Source organism: Ruditapes philippinarum, unplaced genomic scaffold (assembly GCF_026571515.1).
Source record: "Ruditapes philippinarum isolate M1 unplaced genomic scaffold, ASM2657151v2 ctg1393_1_1_1_1, whole genome shotgun sequence".
Lineage (NCBI taxonomy): Eukaryota > Metazoa > Mollusca > Bivalvia > Venerida > Veneridae > Ruditapes > Ruditapes philippinarum.
The window spans coordinates 21,397-44,865 of NW_026864718.1; the positions used below are offsets into that span (position 1 = coordinate 21,397).

Genomic DNA, 23,469 nt, shown 5'->3' on the forward strand with positions numbered 1-23,469 from the left:
TAGATAAGCATAATTAATAATAAATACCGACTCAATGGACTATGATGGACCATAAGTTACCTTCTTTTCTGTTGATCTGATTTCGTATTCTTGATAACTAAATTAAATGTTCAAAAGTATTTTTATTATTCTTGACAGAAATTTATATTTTTCACTTATCATTAAAGTAAAGTAAATGTCAGTTTTGCAAAACTGGAGAGGATAGAAACATTTTTTCTGGTAAGTAAAACAATTAAATTTATAGTTTTTTTAATTTTTAATTATTTAAACTTATATCACAACAAACGCAGATAGTTCTCGATACAGACGGCTATGAAATAATGACATGCATATTTTCAATAAATATATTTCGTTTCAGTTGAGTTACATGCTGTCGGAAGAGCTGATCAAGCTATCATTGTCGACGCTAGTCCGCCAATAAATGGAACTGTTTTCGATGGCCCATTGTTTAAAGAAGATTTACAATATACCAAATTTTCAAAAAAAGTGAGTTCAATTATAAGGGAAGATATCATTTTTAATAAAATATAGACCTTTTTACGACGCGATCCGTTGCTATGAAAAATCGATCGGAAGTAGTATTTTCTCGCGCATGCGCAATCTGCGTAGGGCAAAAAGAGAATTGCTCTACATAGAAATATAATAGCAGTTCATAGACAATTCCGTTTTAGTTTAAGGTAAAAAGAATAAAACTATATGAAATATCTTTTAACAAAAACATAAAAGATGCCTTTATAGCTTTGTGACCAAGTTTGCCATAAAAATGCATGGAAAAGGCAATTGCTTAAGATTTCTCTCTTACGATCACGAACCTGACATTAACATTTTTTTTAATGTAGAAATATATCCATTAGCAAATAAAGATGTCAACTTCACTGTTGATGAATAGTTAATATGAAAACTAAAGAAAATTTAATAATATATGAAATTGAGGTTAATTACCATTCTGAAAAATGTCAGAACACGTGATAATGCATTTTAAGTTTTCAGTTTACCTGATTTTATCTTTTATCCGATTGATGCCAAGTACAAAATCTTTTAAGTCACATAAATATATTTACATATTTTTTTCAAAATTTTGAAAAATTAAGCGGGGTAGTGAAGTAACACACTTTCTATCATCCGATTTCTCATAACGTATGTAAATGCACGTCACACTGTTTGTCACTTCACAAAATCAATAAACATTGATAAGATTGGTACATGTAAATGTTACTTAAATTACGATTTTCATAATTTTATATGATTAACTATGTCATGGTACTAAAACGTTCCGATTGAATGATTTGTAAACTAGCTGGTAATAACAACCCATCAGGAGTCAATTTGTTTGACACTTACCGCCTTGCCGATGGAAGTGTACATACAAATTGTGTAATATTATATAATACAAGGGTAATTAAATTTAATCTTTAACAACCTGCTGTTTCAATTAATATTTCTGATGGAAAAGTTGTCTAATAATATCTTAAAAAGATGACTTTTGTACATGCGCTGTTTCATTGAATTATTAGTCGCTCATAGTTTCGTATATCTGTTATAGATACAATTCACGTTTAAGTACTATATGCTTCAAGTCATCCCAAAATTACTGTTTTCTGGGTACATAACTTGAAATCTCGTCTATTTAAGCTTTAAAATATGATAAATTGTATACATCGTTATTGCGTTTTTACCCTACGCAGAATGCGCATGCGCGAAATGGAACATTCGTTACTATAGAAAACCCGTAATGTAAAAAGGTCTATAGGGATTGAATTCATTTAAAAAAAGTATCAGTAAATATTTCACTTACAATGCCATTTTCATTTCCCTTCTGTATGTATAATTTCGTTAAATATATTATTCAATAAAAAAAAAACTTTGATTTCAATTTTAGATCTGTTTGAATTGGTATGGGTTTTACGACCCCCAGTCAGGAATTCACTCCTATGAAATTGGAGTCGGTACATCACCAGGATTGACCGATGTAGCACAGTTGAAAACTCTAAAACATAACGACCACTCTTATTGTGTGGACTTGGATGAGAATTCTACACTGATACATGACCATGTTTATTATCCAATTGTATGGGCGAATAATGGAGCCATTAACCAAAAGAACATTTCAGGAATATCAAATGGAGGTACATTGCAGCTAATCCGGTTTCTTGGGCATAGAATGTTTTTATGTTCATGTTGATTAAAAAAGCATATAAAATGCATTTTTCTTTTTAAATACTATAAAAATATTGAAGTGAAATGTTTCTTAATAACAAATGTTTATCACACACCCGTGCCGATTTTGCGACTCCGTAAATATGGTATTGCACGGCCGTGCATATATTTTGACGTGACGTCATTAGCGTTATACAAACATAGTGTAAAGACGCGCTAAATGTTAGCGTTATACTATAGGCGTGTCAATGAAATATGACTCTTATTTCACATTAAACGGTCTTTATTTTTGGCATGTGATAAATAGAATATTAAATTCGTGTAAGTTCATAACTGAATTTATTGCACTCGTTGAATAAAATAATATTATGCTCGCCAGAGGCTCGCATAATATAATTTTATTCAACTCGTGCAATAAATTCAGTATTGAACTTACACTCATTCAGTATCCTCTATGTATGTAAAATTCAAACTGAATGTGGAGCATTTTTCACATGAACATCAACGATACAAACCAATAAACTATTATGGGCAAGTCAACGACCAAACATAACACATAATCTTTTTTAATTTACACCTCGGAATACATATGAACCCATTTAATAGTTTTGTAGATTTGACGCTGATTGATACAGTAATAGAATTAAGTTTTTATACACGATTTTTTTTCAAAGAAATAACAAATCAGAAAGTACATATTAAGGTAAATTATAGTATATAAGAGAACAAACATGTGCAATTCTGTTCGCTCGTGATTTCAATAAAACAAATGTTATTATTTTATAACGTTATCATTTCTTCCCTTATCTTTTCCGCCATTTTTAGAAGGCAGATACAATTCAAACAGTTTAGAAAATGGGTTAACTTTATTTTAGTTCGTGTTGACTTGACGAAGCCTATTGCTGGAACAGCTGTTGATGGAACAGTCAAAAATTTAACAGATTTAGCGTTTAGCTCGTCAAAGTCGACCGTTCAAGTACAGTGGGATTATTTTTATGACAGAGAATCAGGTATTCGAGAGTACGACATACTGGTTGCGAGAAAAGGGTAAGATGTAGAAGCAACAAAAAGTTTGTAACTTAATTCTTTTCTATGTAATTTATGTACTTTATTTAGAAGAGAATCTGCGCAAGTCTGCACCAAAATTTTAAAAACAGCAAATTTCCATCCAGAAATCGTTTTACATTGTAAAATGATATCCCCTAAGCGAACGAGAACATTTTCAAATATATACATGTATATGTACAACGTTAACATTAAGTCAGATCACCCCAACGTGATACGCCCCTGTAAACACTCTTTCAAAATTATTTTTATATCTAAACACGAATGGGACAACTATTACAACAATAAAACTTGTTTTCAAACAATATTTACAATTTAGAAAATAAATATTTTTGTTTTAAATTTTATCATACATGTGCATGCATTTTTACTTATCAATTTTGTCGTTCAAAGAACTTCCAATATTACAAAGAGTATATGTTTCCAATAACCAGGCATGGTAGTGACTGGACTATAATCAAAGACTGGTCGAAGTTTGCAAATACATCAAAAACAGCTGAGTGGAGAAACTTTCATCTGAACCACAAAGACGAAATAAAAACTACTGTCAAAGCAACAAATGGTGCTTTAAATGACGTCGAGATAGTAACCGACGGATTTATTGTAGACCTGACTCCGCCTTTACTAGAGCATTTTAACGACGGGTTAATCAATGGAAAAGATTTGGAATTTCAGGTTGTACACAATGTTATTCAAGATTTAAAATACCGACTTTGAATTGATGATATTTTGACTTTGATTATTTATGAAGATAGTTATTTATATTATTCAATGAATTATATTTTGTAAAGGTTGACGCTACCGAAGCTCATGTGAATTACCAGTTTAAAGACCCTGAATCTGGAATAAAAGAGTTAAGATACCAGCTGCATGAACAGAAGCATGGAACGATGAGGCAGATATATCCAGGTAAGTTATGATGTAGCTAACACTAGTTACATTTATGCTGTTAATAACTCAAATGTTTTATGTTTTACATATTTTTTATTATTGATAGTCACATCTGTATCTCACACTTTCTGAAAAAGGAAACAATCATATTATCAATAATTCATGGATAGCGTTTTACATTTCATAAAATATGACGATAAAGATACTGAAATCGTACGAAAAATACAGAAACCTTTAATAATGAGTGTTTAGTGATATGCATGAAGTAATTTACCCTATAATTTATAGGACTAAAAGGATTGTGGATCGAGATAAGGGATACAAATGCTACAAAACATACTGAGTCAGGATTGACACTTTCTGTTGGACATAAATATATATCAAGACTTGTTGCAATAAACGGTGCTGGTCTTATCTCAACATATGAAACAAATGGCTTCATTATAGAGAACACTCCACCAAAGGTTTGTTTGAAGAACCTTAATATCATCATCAAAATAAATTTTGAATCAAATAACCAGCGGAAATATTATCATGATTAACAAAAACGTTGACTAATAATAAGAGCATTTTTAAAATATGGCATGTGATGGTATTTTGTGTAAAATCTTTATAAACAGCTGTTTATTTACCAATTTGTATGAAACAGAATCATTTAAGGCGTGGCATTGAATCGAAGATATAAGTATGCAGAATAAGAATGATGATTTATTATTTTTAAACTATATAACCTTTTTTTACAGATTAGATGGATTCGTGTTGGTGTACTGAGCGGATTGGAGCATTTACTAGACGGTTATGTTTATCAATCTGACCATGAAGGCATTAAAGTTTACTGGTCGGCAAGTGACCCAGAAAGCGGAATAACTGCAATCCAGTACTCGGTTGGAACAACTAAAGGTTTGAATAAATAAACAAAACAAAAAAACATCAATGATGTATATGATAACAAAAAGTATGATGTTTCTTCAAGCTTAAAGATATTGATAAAGTACCGGGTTTATAAATTTCTGAAGAAATATATATTTAGTTTTAGAGTACAATAAACTATATTTATATTATATGCAAGGACCATTTAATGATAGTCTTACTTTTTTGTTTTAAATTCTCACAGGTTCAGACGATATTATGCCGTGGACAGAGACAGAGACAACGTCTAGCAGTGCATATCTACCATGCTCGTTGAACGATACAGATACAGACAATTCTAACAAACCAGTTTATTATGTGTCACTGAAAGCTAAAAATGGAGCAGGTCTTTGGAGCAATGTGAAGAATTCTTCTCCTATTATTGTCGTTTCAGAAGATGTTACAGGTTCATTTAGTTTAAATATATTTATATAAGCTCGACTGCAAAACAAGTTTATGACAACTTATGTTATCACTTTCGAGTCCCACTTTCTGGAAGCAACCACTACTAGTGTCATATGAAGAAATGTGGTCGTGACCTAAGTAGGACTCGAACCCATGATCCCTGACATGGGTTGATAGACAAACACTTTATTTACCAAGTGTTTTTGTCAAATACCCTTATCTTTTGCAATTTTAAAAACTATACATAAATATAAATTTGTAGGAAGTAGTGTCTCTACATTTTATGCTTGCTCAATTTTTAAAGCAAATATATTATTGAACCTAGAACATATTATGAAAACCCTTTTGACAAGACCCTTTTATACAGTCATACAATTCACAGTACACACGGAGATTTTTATTCCTTTTTATCGTTTTATCGAGCTTTTACTTAATTCTCAAACTCTATTGTCATTTAAATATTCCAAAAGTTTCAAAATATTTTAACCAGGTTAAAAAAGCCACAGCATTGCACAAACACCAATAAAAGGAAGTGTATGACAATAAACATTATCATTTGTGTATTAAATGTAGTCACCTATCATTATAGTAAAAGTGTCTTCAAACATAACACCTGTAGTACACTGTTGATAGATTTGTTACAGAGAAGCTGTATTTTCATATTTAACAGGCATTGTCCATGATGGACCGTTTGAAGATTGGACAGACGATTTAGATTACCAGGCTGATGCACACGCAGTGACAATGAGATTCTCTGGCTTTGAAAGCAGTTTACATGGTATAATGTCATTTGACTGGGCCATTGGCACGTCGCCTGGTGCGGAAGATGTACAGCCCTTCCTTGAACACGGAATTATCCACAATGAGGAGGAAGATGTGATTGGAAACGGTATTGTTCTATTTTTAATTCTACTAACCGTTTTGATGTAGATCTATTAAAATTTTGATCATATATTTTGTAAGAAAAAGTAAGTATAATCATACAATTTATGCTATTAAATGAGCATTCCAGTAAATCATTATTTTTCATGCTCAGGGATTAAGAAATAAAATGATGAGTTAGTGTTTTTAGTTGTTACAATGATCATTATTATTATTATAATTATTAGGTTTAACAAGTTCAGGGTTTGCACAAATAGTTGTTAATCTTGATCATGGTGGAACATATTTTACCACACTTAGAGCTAAAACAAACAAGGGTGACATTTTACAAGCTATAACAAATGGGTTTATAGTTGATACAACCAGGCCAGAAGTTAAGTTTAACAAGTAAGCTTTTCGAGTGCTTTCATATGTCTGGACAATATCTTTTTCATGTTTTTAAGAATAAAAACTTACCTGTGTTGTAAAATTGCGTTTTTGATTTATTCAAAAAAATAGTTTAAATTGTATCTCTTCAAACAGAAAAAAGTTGTTACGTTGTCTTTTTTTCTCGATCGTAAACATGTTAAAAGTTCCAACTACAATCAGTAACCTGTATACACTATTTAAATAACAAATTTAATGGAGTTTAAATCATATATATTAGATTTGTTTGTTATCATTTAAAGCTGTAAAGATTGCTATGTAAGAACTTTAGATAGCATTGAAATGTATTTTGTTTATTTAAGATTGTCAGAATTAACAACAATACATCAACATGCCGTTTTTTATCAAAAAGATGAGTCAGTTCTCAGTGCAGTATGGAATTTCTCGGACCCTGAATATATAGAAAGAGATAGCATAAACAATATAGATTTAACGTGGTTTTCAGTTGGAGCAATTCCTAACATAGACAATATCTATAACATGACTTACCAAAATATTTCATCGGAGACAGAGGTTTCTCTTCCCGTAGCAGATGTAAGGCCAGCACTTCAAGGTAAGGTTGCTCTTATTTTGTTAAATAAGTTTCTGATCAGATAAAGTATACCAGTTCTAAGTTTTAAGTAACTGATAAAATATTAGTAGTATAAAATCAATCATTATATATAGGGTTGCTTTGTAAAAAAACACCAGTATGCCTTTCAATAGATTTTATAAATAATATTAATTTTAAAAACAAAAATAAAAGTAAACTTTTAGATTTTACTAGTAAAAAAACTCAAGATTTGATAATAAAAACCTAATTTATTCATTCAAAGTTTCTTTTGAATTTTACAAATCTAAATATAAGGTGTACTTATCTAAGCTGTACATTGATTACATTAGATAAAACGTTGTAACATATACCGTACATCTTTAAAATACATAAATTAAATAATTAAATGTGAAAATTAATGTGGCTGTTTTTGCACTCAATTATAAAATATTATTTTCTTCTGAACCACTTAAACAGGTACACCAAATGTGATTAATGTTGGAGTAAGAAACAAAGCTCGTCTAGAAAAGTCAATCACTTCGCCACCGATCATTCAGGATAACACTGCTCCACTTGCCGGAACTGTTGAATGCCCAGACTTTGTTCAGGTAGTACATCTAGGACTTATATCATAAATATAATATTCCCTCAAAAAATTTGACATAAAAATGTAGTACGACTTTTGTTATTGTTGTTAATGTTATTTTACCTTTTATGTTTTTTAAAAATCAAGCTTCCTTAACAAGAACGGGATCTAAATGTCTGCATATGAAAAAATAATGTTATATTATTGTAGAGTCATTCAGCTATAGAATGCTCCTGGACTGGTTTTGTTGATAAGGAAAGCGAGATTGCAAAATATTACATCACTTTTGGCTCTAAGTCAGGATTCGATGACTTGGGGCTAGCTGAAGAAATTCCGGGAGATATAAAACTATTTTCTGCAAAAGGTATGTTGTCCCTCACAAACAAACGTTGTTGATAGTTCACATGTTAAATGAAACGCGCAAATACATGTAAAAGTGTCCATATTATTGTTGAATTTAGCGTGACTTATTTTAACGAATGATATTTAGTAAAATTCATTGCTGATTTTCAGATGTTGTAAAGGATCATAATGATAAGATATATGCGACCGTTGCGGCTGAGAACAGAGTAGGACTAACAGTAAGGGCGTACTCTAAAGTTATTGTTGTCGATGATACTCCGCCAACTGCTGGTGTTGTTGTCGAGTTATCAAGTGTAGCACGAATTGATCCAAACAATGTCGACAAAACTGTTCAAATGAATAGGAAAGCATGTACAACGAAACAAGGTATTAGATAAATTAAATTTGTGTTAAAAATTCCTTCAAAACCGGTATGATTGGAATCATTCGTCTTCAATGAATTGAACATTTTAGGAAATGTATAATGTATGTGGATGTTTGAAATAACTTTTGTTATTCCTCTTGTATATAAGTACATACATTGGTGTTTATTGTTTTTTATTAACTTAAATGTTGATATTGTTCTGTAAATTATTTTAATACTGTGTCTGTTATAATAATCAAAAATGTTTTTTTTGCATCTTTAATGTATTATTGAAGAAACCTTTATACTTTTAAGTCATTTATCATTTTAGAATGCCAGAAAATTGATGCAGTTTGTACTGAGGCATTCACACACCTGTCTGCTGCTTGGACTCACTTCAGTGACGATGAATCAGAAATTATTAAGTAAGCTTTCCATTCATATAAGGTTTCTCTGCACACATATAGATCTTTTTCGTCTTGGACACAAAAGTTTTTGAGTATTGAGCAAACATTATTCGAAAACGTATTTGAAATGAAAAAATCATTTGCGGTGCTATATTTTATTTGTTATCACAGTTTTGACAGTAAATAATCTTACATATTTGCATACTTTTACTCATGCTTGAATTTTCACCTAGCATGTTGGTGCTAGATGAGTCTCGAGCTCCAAAATGTTGTCATTTTTTAGGCATTTTAGAATGAAAATGCATTCTAAGGATGACATCATTTCACCCTTATGAATGAAGTTGTAACTTGATACGCTAAATTCAGAAAAGAGTAACAGAAGAAGTGACATTAATTTCCATCACAAATTATTGCATCGATGCAAATAATTTTAGATATGTCAGAATATTCAAGAAACAATGTCATGTGTTTGCGATTTGGATGGCATATCCCTCATTTTAGATGGGTATCCCCGGAGCGGATATTCTACCGAAGTTAAGTTTCCACCTTTGGACGGATGTCCCGATCCGAACTGCGAACAGATATTATCAATATAAATTATTTCTTTAATTTGTATGGTGCATGTCAAAATGACAGAATGATTATTTTCAAGCAAAATATTACTGTAACGAATGCATACGAGTTTTTATAAATATCGATTTGTTTAAACTGTAGTGAGTGTGTTCCAAACAAACAAGCAAATTGAAATATTTCATTATATGGACTTAAATAAACTGTAATTTAATAATTCGGACGGCATGAAAATGATAAACATATATAAGAAACTGTACTCGTATGTTGATATTTTATTTTTGGATGAAAAAGTCAGTTTTTTATATGATGGGGTGGGTGTTGGTGTTTTGTGGATTCAAGAATTACTTACGTTAAGGCATCATTAGTTTAGTTATAAATGAATAATTGAAACTATTTAAATTCATTTTACAGTATACGAAAGTGATTATGAAATTTTTTAACTTGCACTATTAACAAGCAATTTTGTACTTGCATAACTCCCAAAAGTAACTGTATTGCCCGCCAGGTATTTATCCCTGCAGATGAATATCATATATAGCAAGAATAATTCCCATTAACTTTCGGCTTCAGATACCAGCTGGCTATTGGAACTTATCCTGGGGGAGCAGATATATCACCTTTTATATCTTTATCACCAGAATTGAATCACTATACAGTGAAGAATATAGATCTTAAAGGACAAAGACAGGTCTGTTATCAGAAACATTTTATTAATAAAATTTGTATTTTACTATCATCATTTAACTCATTTTAAATCTGTTAAACATATAGTTGAGTTAATCATTATTCTTACCTATTATAAGACATTTTTATACGCCCGAAATAGTTTATGTAGTTTATTTCACAATGCATGAATTTTTACCATTTAACTAGCAGCGTTTTCACAATGTGATCTTCCAAAATAAATCTATGTAATTCAACTTTGTTTAATTTTCCCGGGCAAAACATTCCATATCAGAACACTATGGAACTTCAAGTTGCCTCAATTTCAGTTTCCAACTAGTCCAAAAATTCATATCATCGTACTCAGTGTAAGAATTACAAAACTTTGTGTGAAATTTAGATGTCGTGATATATCTTTGAGTTCAACAATGATTCTTCAGTATTCGTTTTCAGAATTCAGAAATGACGCTTTTGCACGCCAATATAAATTTGTGATATTATGAGGTTTTCTTGCATATCAGACAGGATTATCTAAGATTTACACTAGTGCTAGAAAAAACTGTCTTACACCCACATGTAAGACAAAATTCTTGAAACAAAGTGATCCCTCGGAAGCATTAATCACAACAAAATTACATGAAAATTGCAAACTCGGTTTGAGTCTGTACATGGGGGATAATGAATATGTGCAACATCCCTCACGCCCCTGCATCATTTAAATGATGTCATTGCTTTTGCGATTTATGAAAAATTGCGTTCTTAGGATAACGTTATTTTACTGTTATGAATGAAGTTGTAAGTTCATACGCTACTATAAGAAAAATATGCATAATGAAATATCAGTTTTCCTTGTTTCTTTTCTGCAAATAATTGATATGTAATATGCAAGAAAAAATAATTAAACATGGGCTGATTACATCATTTCAGTAAAAAATATGTCTATTCTTTTACATTTTTTCGTAATCTTCTCCATGAAAATTAAACTTTCATTTGAACAATTGGTATGTAATTGTCTAAACTATATATTAATTTTAACTAGTTTATGTGTTTCATGTTTCCAAATAGGTCATTTGTCATTTTAAATATTCGCGTTGAATATATTTTTAACCGAAGAAAATTACCAACAAACAATTTACATAAATAGGTGTTTGCGACAGTCAAGGCATCCAATTTTGCAGGACATACAACCAGTGCTTATTCAAATGGAGTTTATTTATCGTATCTAAGTCAAGGTTTACCGCCCCTTAAACACGTCGGTATATATGATTCGTCCCAACATTCGGTCGGAGATGTGTAAGTATTTAAAGTTTATTAAAGTCGTTCAACATTTTTTTTTTGCCTTTTGCACTTCCTTTTGCCTTAATAAATACACTTGTAAAATAAAAATAAAGTAATAATACCGTACGATTCTTGCAAATAAAAGTTATTAACATGTATTAAGAGAAGTTATTTTAATTACTTTTTCATAGCCGATCTCAGTTTTATTTGCTGTCTCACTTATCAAGAAATAAGACAAATGTAGCATTTTTGTATTTTTGTAATTAAATAATAAACAATTTATTTTTGTACCACTTTAATAAGCATACTCGTGACTGTTTTAAGTTATATTTATCATTTGGTGAAAAGTTTTAAAAACTAGGTATATGTATATAAGCTTTTTAAATGTTTTTTGTTGTTGTTAAAACAGAGAATTTCAGTCTGACACTAACACGATTGAAGCAAAGTGGGACGTATCTGGTGACCCATGTCCTGTGGTTAAGTACGAATGGTCTGTCAAGGAAACGGATGGAACCGTTATACAAGATTATATTGACATGTTTAGTAAGTAAATAATGCGCTAAGACAATACGCATATTAATGTACCTAAATACATTGCTCACTTTGCCAATGCCTTTTTTAACACTCTGAACATAAATGATGTTCTTGAGCACCTGGAACAGGCCATTCCGTCCAGCTAGCAACAATCATAAATTTATTGCTAGAAATGAAAAATTCAAAGACAATTTTTAGCTTACCTGACCACGTAGTGGTCAAGGTGAGGTATAGTGATGAGGCTATGTCTGGCGTTAACAATTGGGGTGTTAATACTCTAACTAGCAGTCATAGTTTTTATTGGATCATTATCAAACTTTGTAAGAATGTTTGTCTCAATAAGATACAGGCCAAGTTCGAATATTGGTCATCTCGGGTCAAAAACTAGGTCACAGGAGCTAAAAATAGAAAAAGCTTATTAACAATCTAGTGGCTGCAGTTTTGACCCAAATATCCTGGAAATTAATCAGGAAGGTTGTTTTTTATGATTTCTGAGTCAAGTTTTAATATTGATCATTTCCGCTCAACAACTACATGAAGGTCACAGGAGCTAGAAATAGAATAAACTTGTTTACACTCAATTGGTTACAGTTTTGATCAAAATATCCTGGAAATTGGTAAGGAAGGTTATTTTAAGATTTCTAGGTCAAGTTCAAATATGGGTCAATTCCGGTCAAAAACTAGGTCACAGGAGCTAAAAATGGAAAAATCTTGTTAACACTAGTGGCTGTAGTTTTGATCCAAATATTCTGTAAATTTGTCAGGAAGGGTGTTTTAATGACTTTTAGGTCAAGATCTAATATGGGTCGTCTCAGGTCAAAAACTAGGTAACAATAGCTAAAAATAGAAAAATCTTTATAAAACTCCAATGGCTACTGTTTTGATCCAAATATCCTGGAAATTGGTCTGAAATTTGTTTTGATGATTTCTTGGTCAAGTTTGAATATGGTTCACCTGGGATCAAAAACAAGGTCACACTGCCCAAATATAGAAAAACCTTGCAAATACTCTAATGGTAAATTTTTGTCTCAATTGTCATCAAACTTAATCATGATGCTTATTTAGTTCATTGCTTGGAGGAGTTCAAACATGGGTCATCGCTGATGTAAAACTAGGTCACAGGAGCTCAAAATAGAAAAATCTTGTGAGCTCTCTAATGGCTACTGTTGTTATCCAAATATCCTGGAAATCGGTCTACAAGTTTGTTTTGATAATTTCTAGGTCAAGTTTGAATATGGGTCACCTTGGGTCAAACTGCCTATAAATATAGATAGAAATAGATATAGATCTATCGATAGAAATATAGATAAACCTTGTTAACACTTTTTTACTCAATTTTCAACAAACTTGGTCAGAACGCTTATCTAAGACATTGCTCCGATTAGGTCGATGGGTCAGGGGAGCGGTCTAGGGCCATCTTGGTCCTCTTTTTAATTTGTGTGTCCAACAAAAAATAACGAAATGCAAGAATCATTAGGCTCAAATTTCAGCTGGTTCCTCTGAGCCTTAGGATAAATATCGCATAACCCGATATGGTGGTATGCTTTAAAATCAGTCGAAAATTCTGATTTTTTTCAACAGTCTGGCTAACTTCTCTAACATGATTTTATTTTACTTCTAGCCACTACAAGTGGAAGCACTGATCAGTTAGATTTAAAAGAAGGACGACGATACTACAGTCTTTTAAGAGTTCAGAACATATTAGGGTTTGTATATACATTGCGGTCAAATGGAGTAACGATAAGTTCTAACCCGTTGCTGCCTGGAATGGTATATGATGGAGATGTAACAGGATATGACCTAAAGGTATTATCTTCACGTGCAATGGTATCGGCAAACTGGGAAGGCTTTGGAGAATTACGACAACCTAAAGGTGTTAGTGAGATCTTAACAGGTAATTAATTGACATCTTTATAATATTAAAAATGAAAAACAGTGAACTGTTGTGTTTTATAAAACCAAGTGTTGCAAGTTCTGTGGGCCTTCATGTACAAGCTAATATGAATGGGAACTCCGCCACAATGATTTTTATAAATTTACTGCATTTCAACCTTTTTTTAGGAAATAAAGGTGTTGATGCAGGGGACGAAGTTGATCCGGATCAACAAGTTGCTTTCTATGAAGTGGCTCTAGGAACAGATAGAAGGTTTAATAAAACAAGGGACAATGTTGTACCATTCACGAACGTTGGTTTGAATACTTCTGTGACTTTCAAAGATTTGAACCTTGAGCCAGGATTTGCTGTGTACTACTTTACAGTGCGGGCATTTAGTGCATCCTCTTCTTCAGCAACAATAACTTCGAATGGATTCTTTGTTAGTTTTGACGGCGGTGTTTCTGGTAAGTGTTAAATTTTAATTTTGTAAATTTATTCTTTCAAGATATTTTTGTTATGTCATAAAATGAAAAAGAGATAAGAAACATTGTACCGATTTATCTTATTTTTAGTTATTTGTATAAAAGACTGACTACAATGTATATTCCTTTTATAGTTTGCGTCAACTATTTTCTATTTTCTCTCATCGTCATTTATTATTAGAGTATCAATTACATCATTTCACTCTTATTAAATCGGTCTCATGTTTCTAACGTAAATTAATAGAAAGTCGACATAATACGTAACATAATTTTGTTATGCCTATGTGTTTTATGTTCTAATAGCCGGATCAATTACAATGCCGGACTACATAAACTCGGACAAAACCATAAGTGTACAATGGAATGACTACACCTCTAACGTTGGCATTATGTTATACTACATTGCAATTTCTGATCACCAAAATACTACATCAGGGGACTGTAGAAGATATGTAAGCATGAACTATACATCTTTTAATCATGCTATATGAAAAAATAAGTTTTCTTTGAATAAATAGTTTATATTTCTCACATTATTAAGGTTGGTGGTTTTATTGTTGTGCCCGCTTGTGCCTGAAATAGTGCACTGATCACCCGAGGTCCCCTCTTCCAGTAAAACTGGAAAATCCCAATATGATCTTGACAGTGTCGATGTTATTTTAAGCCCAACCAACCGACCTGTTATCTGTGCAAAAGAATTTGTCTTTAAAGATGAAGCCATATCTAGATATTTAAAAATGCCAAACTTTTTTTAATATGCTTTATTAGTAGGAATTAGGATTTTAAATAGAATACATAACAATGTTTTATTCCTTGGAAGAAATTATATATAACATGTTTTCTTTATTTTTCGATTGTTAGGTCGATGGTGGTAAAGCAACTGATAAAGAAAAAGAAGATTTGTTCAATGTTTATAATGTAACTACTGTGGGAGTCAGTACATACGTAAACATTGACAAGCTAACGTTGACGCAAAACTCAACATATTTTCTATATATATTAGGTAAAATTTTTTACACCAATAGTATGTCAGGATTGTTTTTGTATGTTTCGTACCGTAGAGTTTGCTTTTTTGCTAGTGAAATGATATATATTAGACTATATATTAATATTTTTGCTTTCTTTTAATTTGTAGGGCTAGATAAAGCTGGCGAGTGTAACATGACATACAAGAGATTTACGGTTGATGTAACACAACCAGAAAACGGCAAAATAACCGCTGGACCATATTTTGACATGGTAGTCATAACTTTAGTTTTCCTTGTTCTGTAGCAAAAGAAATTATAAAAAAAACTTACACAATTTAGACCCTAATCAAAGGTTTTCATATGTTTAACATTCTTGATGTGTCAATTTGTTTTGTGATTATTATTGATGTAATACAGCTGATAGCTGATGATATCCTTATCTTTATCTTAGCTTAAAACAAGAAAAATCTGTAAATGTGATGAATCCAAAAGCCTTTTTACTACCTATTACTTTTAAACGAAACTACAGTGTATTTTTGTATATTTAAGCGTTCAGTCAAACAATGTAAGGTTTGTGTTATATATCTCGAAGGATTTACATATTTGACAATTGCACTTTTCAGGCTTTAGCATATACTAGATCTAAAACAGAAATTAAAACGAAATGGGAAGGGTTCAATGATGGAGAATCTGGAATCGATACATTTAGACTGACGCTATGGCACGCTGGACTTTGCTCGGCTGAAACAACAAAGACATTAATGGAAACTATTATGGTGTTTGGAAACTACACTGAATACAGATTCACTAATCTAAGCATTGAAGTCAGTTTTTTATATATGTTGTTACTTAGTAGAAAACTTGATAGTAACAGAAATTCTTTAAAGTGCGAATAATGATACAGTCAGTTTTTATTATTGTTCTTCTATAATAGGATATAAAATATTTAATGAATAGAAATACAAGAAATAAATTTTTCGGGTATATGTTTGTAATTGCAATGTCATGCAAATTATTATGCTTCACACGTAACTTCCTTTTGCAGTTAAATACAGTTTACCAGGTGAAAATAGAAGCAATAAATCGCGCAGGATTAATAACATCAGCTGAAACTTCGCCTATATTATTTGATAATTCTATGCCAACAGCGGGTCATGTCAGTGAAGGGTCTGACTTCACAGAAGACCTGGTATGGTGGGGATTTACAGACCATATGAAAGGTATGTATAATCTTAGAATATGTATGTAGCTCTATATACTTTTTGATGGTTTATCAATTTTGCCGCTTTGAACTTCTTTAAAGACGCCGTTTTCTCTACTTCATTGTCATATTCAACTTTCTTTGTGCCGTGTGCATTTTTGCCGCTTTCGGCATTCTTTACGAACTTAGTTTTTCTCTGATGCTGTATTACTTAAGGTGTTATTAATATTAACGATTTTAATAGTTCATGAAAAGAGACACGTGTGGTAATTTTAAATTGGTTTATATTTCTTTTCATTACTTATAGGAACATTGTTACATAGCGCTATTTATGTCAGTGATCCATGTCCGTCGAGAAACATTGCAATGACAGACAACGCATGGAAACCTGTTGAAATAAAACACTTAAATGACCCAGATGAAATAGACTGGAAAATTCAACACCGAGCGGTAAATATTCGTTACGATGCATATGACGACTCAGTGAACATTAAGATTGCCAGGGATTCAAAGGCAGAGCGAATTTATTCAGCAGCATATATGCGTAAAGCAGACATGAAAGATGATGGAATGTACGATGTAAGTTTGCTGAACTTCTAGATTGAAACCATAACTTCATTTACACATAAACTATATCAAATAGATTTATTGATAAAATAATTATTGTACATAGCATATGAATTTCTATATTTATTGTGCATAACGGTTAAAAATTGGAATTGACATGTAGGAACATTCGTTATCGACTTGTTAGGGCTTCCTACTTTAAATCACTTGCCACACAGCGCTGTAAATTCGTACGATTCTCCCAAGTAAGAAAGGCATCCAGCTTGCTTACGGAAGGCCGATAGTTTACTCTATGCCAGCCCGTGTCTTAAAATAATTCACGACGACACCAGTACAGTTTTAATGTCGATAATTTACCTTTACAAAGATAGTGACCTATATTCCAACAAAACAAACACACATCATTGAAATGTGTCTAAATCAGACTGTTATAGCTTTTTTAAATAGATTTCCGTTTAGCTTATTTTCGGAATGTATATGTGTTGTGTATAATGAATAATAAATGTGACAATGCAAGTTCAATATATTCAACAAAACTGATTTTATAAAGAAGCGTCCATTTACTTATTTCTTACAAAACTTATTAATTGTAGTTATCAATTCGGGCTGCTGATGGAGACGGTATGGCGGTTACAGGCGTCACATTCTGGGATGGTGATGATAATGACTTACATATATTTAATCATCAAATTAAAGCTTGGACTGACCTTGGTTCATGTAGCTGCTGCCTTGAATCTAAAACTGTAAGATAATACATGAATAATGTACTCTTAAATGTGTTTTTTTTTAATTTATCATTTGGTATCTATGACATTGTATTTCAAGTAATATTAAATCATTGAAAATACATATATATTATATATACACATATATATGACATATATATTAAAATACTTATAAAGAAGTGAAATTTGAAATATGAAAATTAACTGTTCCAGACTGGTTGTGATTGTAATTGCGATGAGTACATTGGGAATTTGAATATGTATAATGGGACAGTTAATGAAAATACAACCGGTCAAAACAAGTCATTTGATATAGATGGGCCTTCTGTCATTGTTTCACAGCAATCATGTGGTTTTCAAATATATGCAGGTAATATAAAACTTATTCATCAGATGGGTAAATATAACTTTTTTTCAGTGCAATCATGCGCTTTTCAGATTTATAAGGGTAATGAATATCAAGTAATTTATTGTCTATTTATTAATATGAGTCAGACAAACATCACTCTTTTTAAACAGTTTGATATCAAATCAAAGCCAATAATCTGATTCATGAAATCCTAGTTTTGAGTTATTACTGAAAGTTTATAAAAAATCTAATTCAAAAGTAGCTGGTAAAAATCGTGCATAGCATAATAATAGCATGTTTATCTTAATTGACAATAAATGTTCATAGCAATATAAGATGCATTCCTTTCTTTGTTTCATTATCAGGACAAGAACCATATGTAGTGACGTGGTGTAAATTTTTCAACAACACTGATAAAAGTATGTCTGTAAGATCAGAAATTGATTTTAACCCATCGACGGACTTTCACCATTACAGAATTGCTTTCTTTATAGTAAAAGAAGATATCTCGGTAATTGCTCACATATTTACTCTCATTCAGTTTGTAGTGACTAGACATAACATCGGTATGACTTGTAATGATAGTTTTTAGCTTGACGTTTTCGAAGAAAAAAAGAGCTGTTGTTACAGTAATTTTGTCGTTGACGTTTTAAAAGTTTTTCTAAATTTTTTACTTCTCAATGGATTGTCTTTATACTTGAACACAACAAACACAACAAACTTGACCAGCCTGAATTGACATTGTCTGATAAATGACATTGACGTTCAAGGTCAAATGTTTGATTTTTTCTGAAAATTGATTATGACCTCCTCTCATCTTGAAGTTTGAATATATAATTTTGCTCGACTTTGCTATACTTTGCTATTTATAAATGGATTATATTCATACTTGGACTGAACACTACTTTGAACATCATCTTCAAGTAAACCAAATTGATTATGACCTTCACACATCTATGCATCTATGACCTTGACCTTGTAGGTCACAGTATTGAATTTTGCTTGACTTTTTCTATTAGTGTCTATGACTTTGTTATTTATTAATTGATTGTCTTCATAACAGATTTTACGAGTTTTAAAACATGACTGAAAGAACCACTTTGACAAAACCGACATGTTGGATAATTTTAGATGACCTTGACCTTTATTTGATCTGACATATTGGTCAACACTATTGAAAATATCTTAAATTAACATAATTGTGTTCATTATTTACTGATTTGATTCATACTTGGTCAAAAGAACACATATGACAAAACCAACATGTTATATTCTGATATGACATTGACCTTTAATTGACCATCAAGGTCAAATATTAAAGTTTTCTTAAATTGTCATACGTTTTTTTCTTATTATACTTGGACAAAAGAACATTAAAATGACAAAACCTACATGTTAAATTATTCTGATATGACCTTGACCTTTAATTAGCATTGACTTTATTGAAATTTGCTTCATTTGTCATAACTTTGTTATTTATTCACAGATTTGATTATTGCTTTGACAGAAGTACACATAAGACAAAGCTAACTTGTTTAATTGTTTCAGTATATACTTTTACATGACATTTACATGATCAAATTATTGAAATTAAATTAGATTAGATTTTTATATTTTTGTTTTGGATTTGATTCATTCCAGGACAAAAGAATACATATGACAAAACTGATTAATTTCAATGTAACCTTGACATTTGAATGACCTTGACCATCAATTTGAAATTTGAATTATATTTTGTTTAGGAAAATTATGTTTTCTAGGAGTATTCATTACTACAGTATTCTTCTTCCCGATGTGTTTACTAAGTAAGAGGGGCATCCGTGGCTGAGTGGTTAAGGTTGTTGGCTTCAAACCACTTGCCCCTCACCGCTGTGGGTTCGAATCCTCACAGGGTTTTTGAATTCTTTCATGTGATGAAGCTATCCAGATAGCTTATTGGACATCGGTCGTTCAACTCAGGTAGCCGTTCGTGCCTGAAATAGTGCACGAAGGCATATAAGGTCTTCATCTACCAGTTTATTTGGAACATCGCCATATGACCTATACTGTGCCGGTGTGATGTAAATCTCAATCAATCAAACAAACAAAGTAAGAAAACTTTGAGCGTGACCACCGCTTGGCGGTGGCTTATGTTTTATTACCTATCATTTTCAAGATAGTCAAGAAGTAACATTTGTTTAACATAGTTTCAAATGGTAACTTTTTAAATGTGGATTTACGAAATCTTACATGAGAAGAGTATAATATGGAAATTAAATATCAATCTGAGTTATATTAAATGTATTTCTCTTCAAGGCAACTACTTGTATAAACGTGTTTGCGGATGGGATACAAATATCAGAGATGTGCGGATTGCCTCCGCTAAGTATTCACACAAAATTAATTTTACACGTCTGGAATAAAGACAACATAGTTCCAGCTTTAGATGTTTTTAATCTCTGGCAAGCCACTGCTGCTTTCAAAGACCTTGTCATGCCACCAGATGTAAACGCATTATGTCGATATGGTTACCCATTCCAAGGAGGAACAAATGCGATTGTAAAGTATGAGGCAGGTATTGGAAAATCACCAGGGGCGGTTGATATGGTACCATTCCAGGAGGTAAGATATAAAACGTTTAAGTTAAAGAAGATATTTAAGGTATTGATATAGATATTTCACCTGACTTTGTGACATGTACAAATGAGAAAGTATAAATATTATGTTTTGAAATCTTCAATTATTTTTAATTACTATGCTCATATATCGTGAAAATAACATTGTTAATAAAAAAACGTATTTTATGTGTTTGCATTTTCAGGTTATTAAACCTTGTTTACCTTGTATAAATGCATGTTCAAAATATGATTGTTCAATCGACTGTAAATCGGATGGCTACAACTTAACAGACTTTACTATCAAAGATATTGAACTGGACGCTTCCTTTAACAATACACTGTACATTACAGGTAATTGGTAATATTACACAAGTTTTATGAGGCGTTTTTTTACACGCAAGCTACTGGGCCGACGATGAGCCTGGGGCGGTACCTATTTAGGTCGGTGTCGTTTTTGGACAGTATTTTAATTAACAACAAATTTATTATGTCCAAAGTATCGCATAAGAATGATGCATGCATTATCACAAATGTTGTAAACATATAATAATTTTAACACAAAAGTTTATAATGCATATCAGTTAATACATAATGATAATGTTATGTTAGGTTATATCATTTTAACAGATTGGTACTTATTTAAAATAATACAAGGCAAAATGGGGAATTAAGCTTTGCATATGAGAGGTACCATTTATATGAAAAGTACTATAGATTAACACAAAAATAGATTTATATAGTTTCTTAAGTTAATTAAAACATTTCTTTTAATATTTACTTGAACAATTCAGCAAAGAGAGTCTTTGTTTTTAATATTAAATAGATTTGCTCTAAGCTTTCCTATTTTATTATTTACAAAGAAGCTCACATTATAACATTTAAAACAAGTAAATATTTTATGGAATGAGACTTACAACAATTCTGTTATAAACAAGTTTACAAAAATCAAAATAGAGTACAATTTAACAAAAAAAGTAGGAAAAAGACGTATTTCCTACATAATGTATCGCATAAGAATGATACTTTGATTCCGAAATGTCCTATTTTACAACTTGTCTTCGTTTCTGGTACACCATACTTTTGGTTCTTTGTGAACCTGGTTCCAGAAATCAAGAATTTCACAAAGTTGAAGAGTGGGAGGTGCCATCTTGACTAAGAAATCTCTCAGCTTTGGTGTCTTTGTAGTAAATTATGTTAATACTTATCAAGGTGATAACATATCAGGTTATTAAAAGTCAACAAGTTTTCACATTGACAAACATCCTTTACAGAACAAAAGGTGCTAATGGAAGCCATTTGCCAAAAATAACAATTTCAAATGTTTAGAATTCTAAAGCTTATTTTAAGAAAATTTATAATTAAAATCAACCAAATAAAATTTTTTGGAACAAAGTTAAAAATAGAAAAATTAAACTGTAATATTTGAAATCTATGTTTAAAGACAAAAAATCATATTAATTTTAACTATTTAGGTTAAGAATTTAACAAAATGAATTTTTAAAACATTTAACCTTTTTACTTTATATGATTATAAATTATGATGTATTACATAATTTTATATAAGAAAAAATGTGCATCATAATACAAGTTTGTAAACGTATATAATGTATGTAAACTAATGAATTAAAACTACCATTTTTTTCGTATTATTTTAACATGATAGTTAACATAATCAAATTCATTGTTAATCTAGCTCATGAACATGTTTTGAAAACAAACCCTCTATTTTGTTGACATAGAATAAATGGCGCTTCTGCATTGATATACTCGAAATAGCTTAGCCTTACAATTTGTCCGATTGTGTATATGTGACATAGCTATATCTGAAATGTGTCTGAAGGCAATACTCTTACTGTATTTATTTAATTTACGAAAATGTATATTAAAGCAAAGGTTTAATGTTAATGCAAAAAAAAAAAAATATTGATATCAGATAATATACATGCGTTTAAAGGGGAAATACTAGATAAAATATACTAAATGATTTATATTGAAATTGTTATATTTTTATGATTGAAAATAGTAAAAGCTGTCCTTGGATCAGGCGGTGAAGTAATTGCATCCTCAAATGGGTTTTACATTGACATTACTCCGCCGTTATTTGACGAACAAGTGATGATGTATATAGATGTACGGCAAGGAGAGTTTACGCCATCTGACTTCCAAGGATCAAACAATACAATAAAAGCATTATGGCTGTGCAATGATGACAAGAGCGAAATAGAGGTAAAATAGTTAATTACAATGATTATTACCGTAGACATTTTACTATCTGTTAACACCTTTAATGCTACAACTTACAGAATGAATCTTGGCTTAAATTTGGAAAGGAAGCATTTTCTAAATAAGATATCTGTGTGTGTTATACTCTTGGGTATAATTATGACATGATTATAATCATAGAGAAACTTTTCAAACATTACAGGAGTATAAATGGGCTATTGGAACAGACGTCGGCTTTGAAGATTTGCAGCCATATACATCAACTGGAACTGTTTCAACGGCAATAAACGACCAATTAGAAGGACAACTTGAACATAATACAACATATTTTGTTAGTGTAGCATGCACGAACGCGGCAGGTTTAACAACTGTTTGGGAAGACAAGAAAGGCAAGAATTTATCTTATCCATCATTTTAATTACTTACAACTAAGTTTACTTTTACAATTTTATTTGCAATCATACAAT

The 23,469-nt window shown here is 31.2% G+C and overlaps 1 protein-coding gene across 1 annotated transcript in view; it reads left to right on the forward strand.

Moving 5' to 3' along the window:
* LOC132726634 (uncharacterized) overlaps positions 1–23,420 on the forward strand; it is a 43,129-nt gene extending 19,709 nt beyond the window's left edge. The window contains exons 25-57 of the mRNA XM_060711979.1: positions 359–486; positions 1,880–2,126; positions 3,033–3,204; positions 3,657–3,897; positions 4,014–4,131; positions 4,402–4,577; positions 4,857–5,013; positions 5,228–5,428; positions 6,098–6,316; positions 6,537–6,696; positions 7,038–7,288; positions 7,745–7,875; positions 8,064–8,217; positions 8,367–8,582; positions 8,891–8,984; positions 10,110–10,227; positions 11,347–11,495; positions 11,890–12,023; positions 13,636–13,908; positions 14,076–14,354; positions 14,676–14,824; positions 15,234–15,375; positions 15,508–15,611; positions 15,964–16,164; positions 16,386–16,560; positions 16,849–17,120; positions 17,702–17,851; positions 18,047–18,203; positions 18,548–18,693; positions 20,478–20,783; positions 20,983–21,130; positions 22,803–23,005; positions 23,205–23,420. Coding sequence (XP_060567962.1) covers positions 359–486; positions 1,880–2,126; positions 3,033–3,204; positions 3,657–3,897; positions 4,014–4,131; positions 4,402–4,577; positions 4,857–5,013; positions 5,228–5,428; positions 6,098–6,316; positions 6,537–6,696; positions 7,038–7,288; positions 7,745–7,875; positions 8,064–8,217; positions 8,367–8,582; positions 8,891–8,984; positions 10,110–10,227; positions 11,347–11,495; positions 11,890–12,023; positions 13,636–13,908; positions 14,076–14,354; positions 14,676–14,824; positions 15,234–15,375; positions 15,508–15,611; positions 15,964–16,164; positions 16,386–16,560; positions 16,849–17,120; positions 17,702–17,851; positions 18,047–18,203; positions 18,548–18,693; positions 20,478–20,783; positions 20,983–21,130; positions 22,803–23,005; positions 23,205–23,420 — 5,987 coding nt within the window. The remainder of the gene's footprint in view (positions 1–358; positions 487–1,879; positions 2,127–3,032; positions 3,205–3,656; positions 3,898–4,013; positions 4,132–4,401; positions 4,578–4,856; positions 5,014–5,227; positions 5,429–6,097; positions 6,317–6,536; positions 6,697–7,037; positions 7,289–7,744; positions 7,876–8,063; positions 8,218–8,366; positions 8,583–8,890; positions 8,985–10,109; positions 10,228–11,346; positions 11,496–11,889; positions 12,024–13,635; positions 13,909–14,075; positions 14,355–14,675; positions 14,825–15,233; positions 15,376–15,507; positions 15,612–15,963; positions 16,165–16,385; positions 16,561–16,848; positions 17,121–17,701; positions 17,852–18,046; positions 18,204–18,547; positions 18,694–20,477; positions 20,784–20,982; positions 21,131–22,802; positions 23,006–23,204) is intronic.
* The last annotated feature ends 49 nt before the right edge of the window (positions 23,421–23,469 follow it).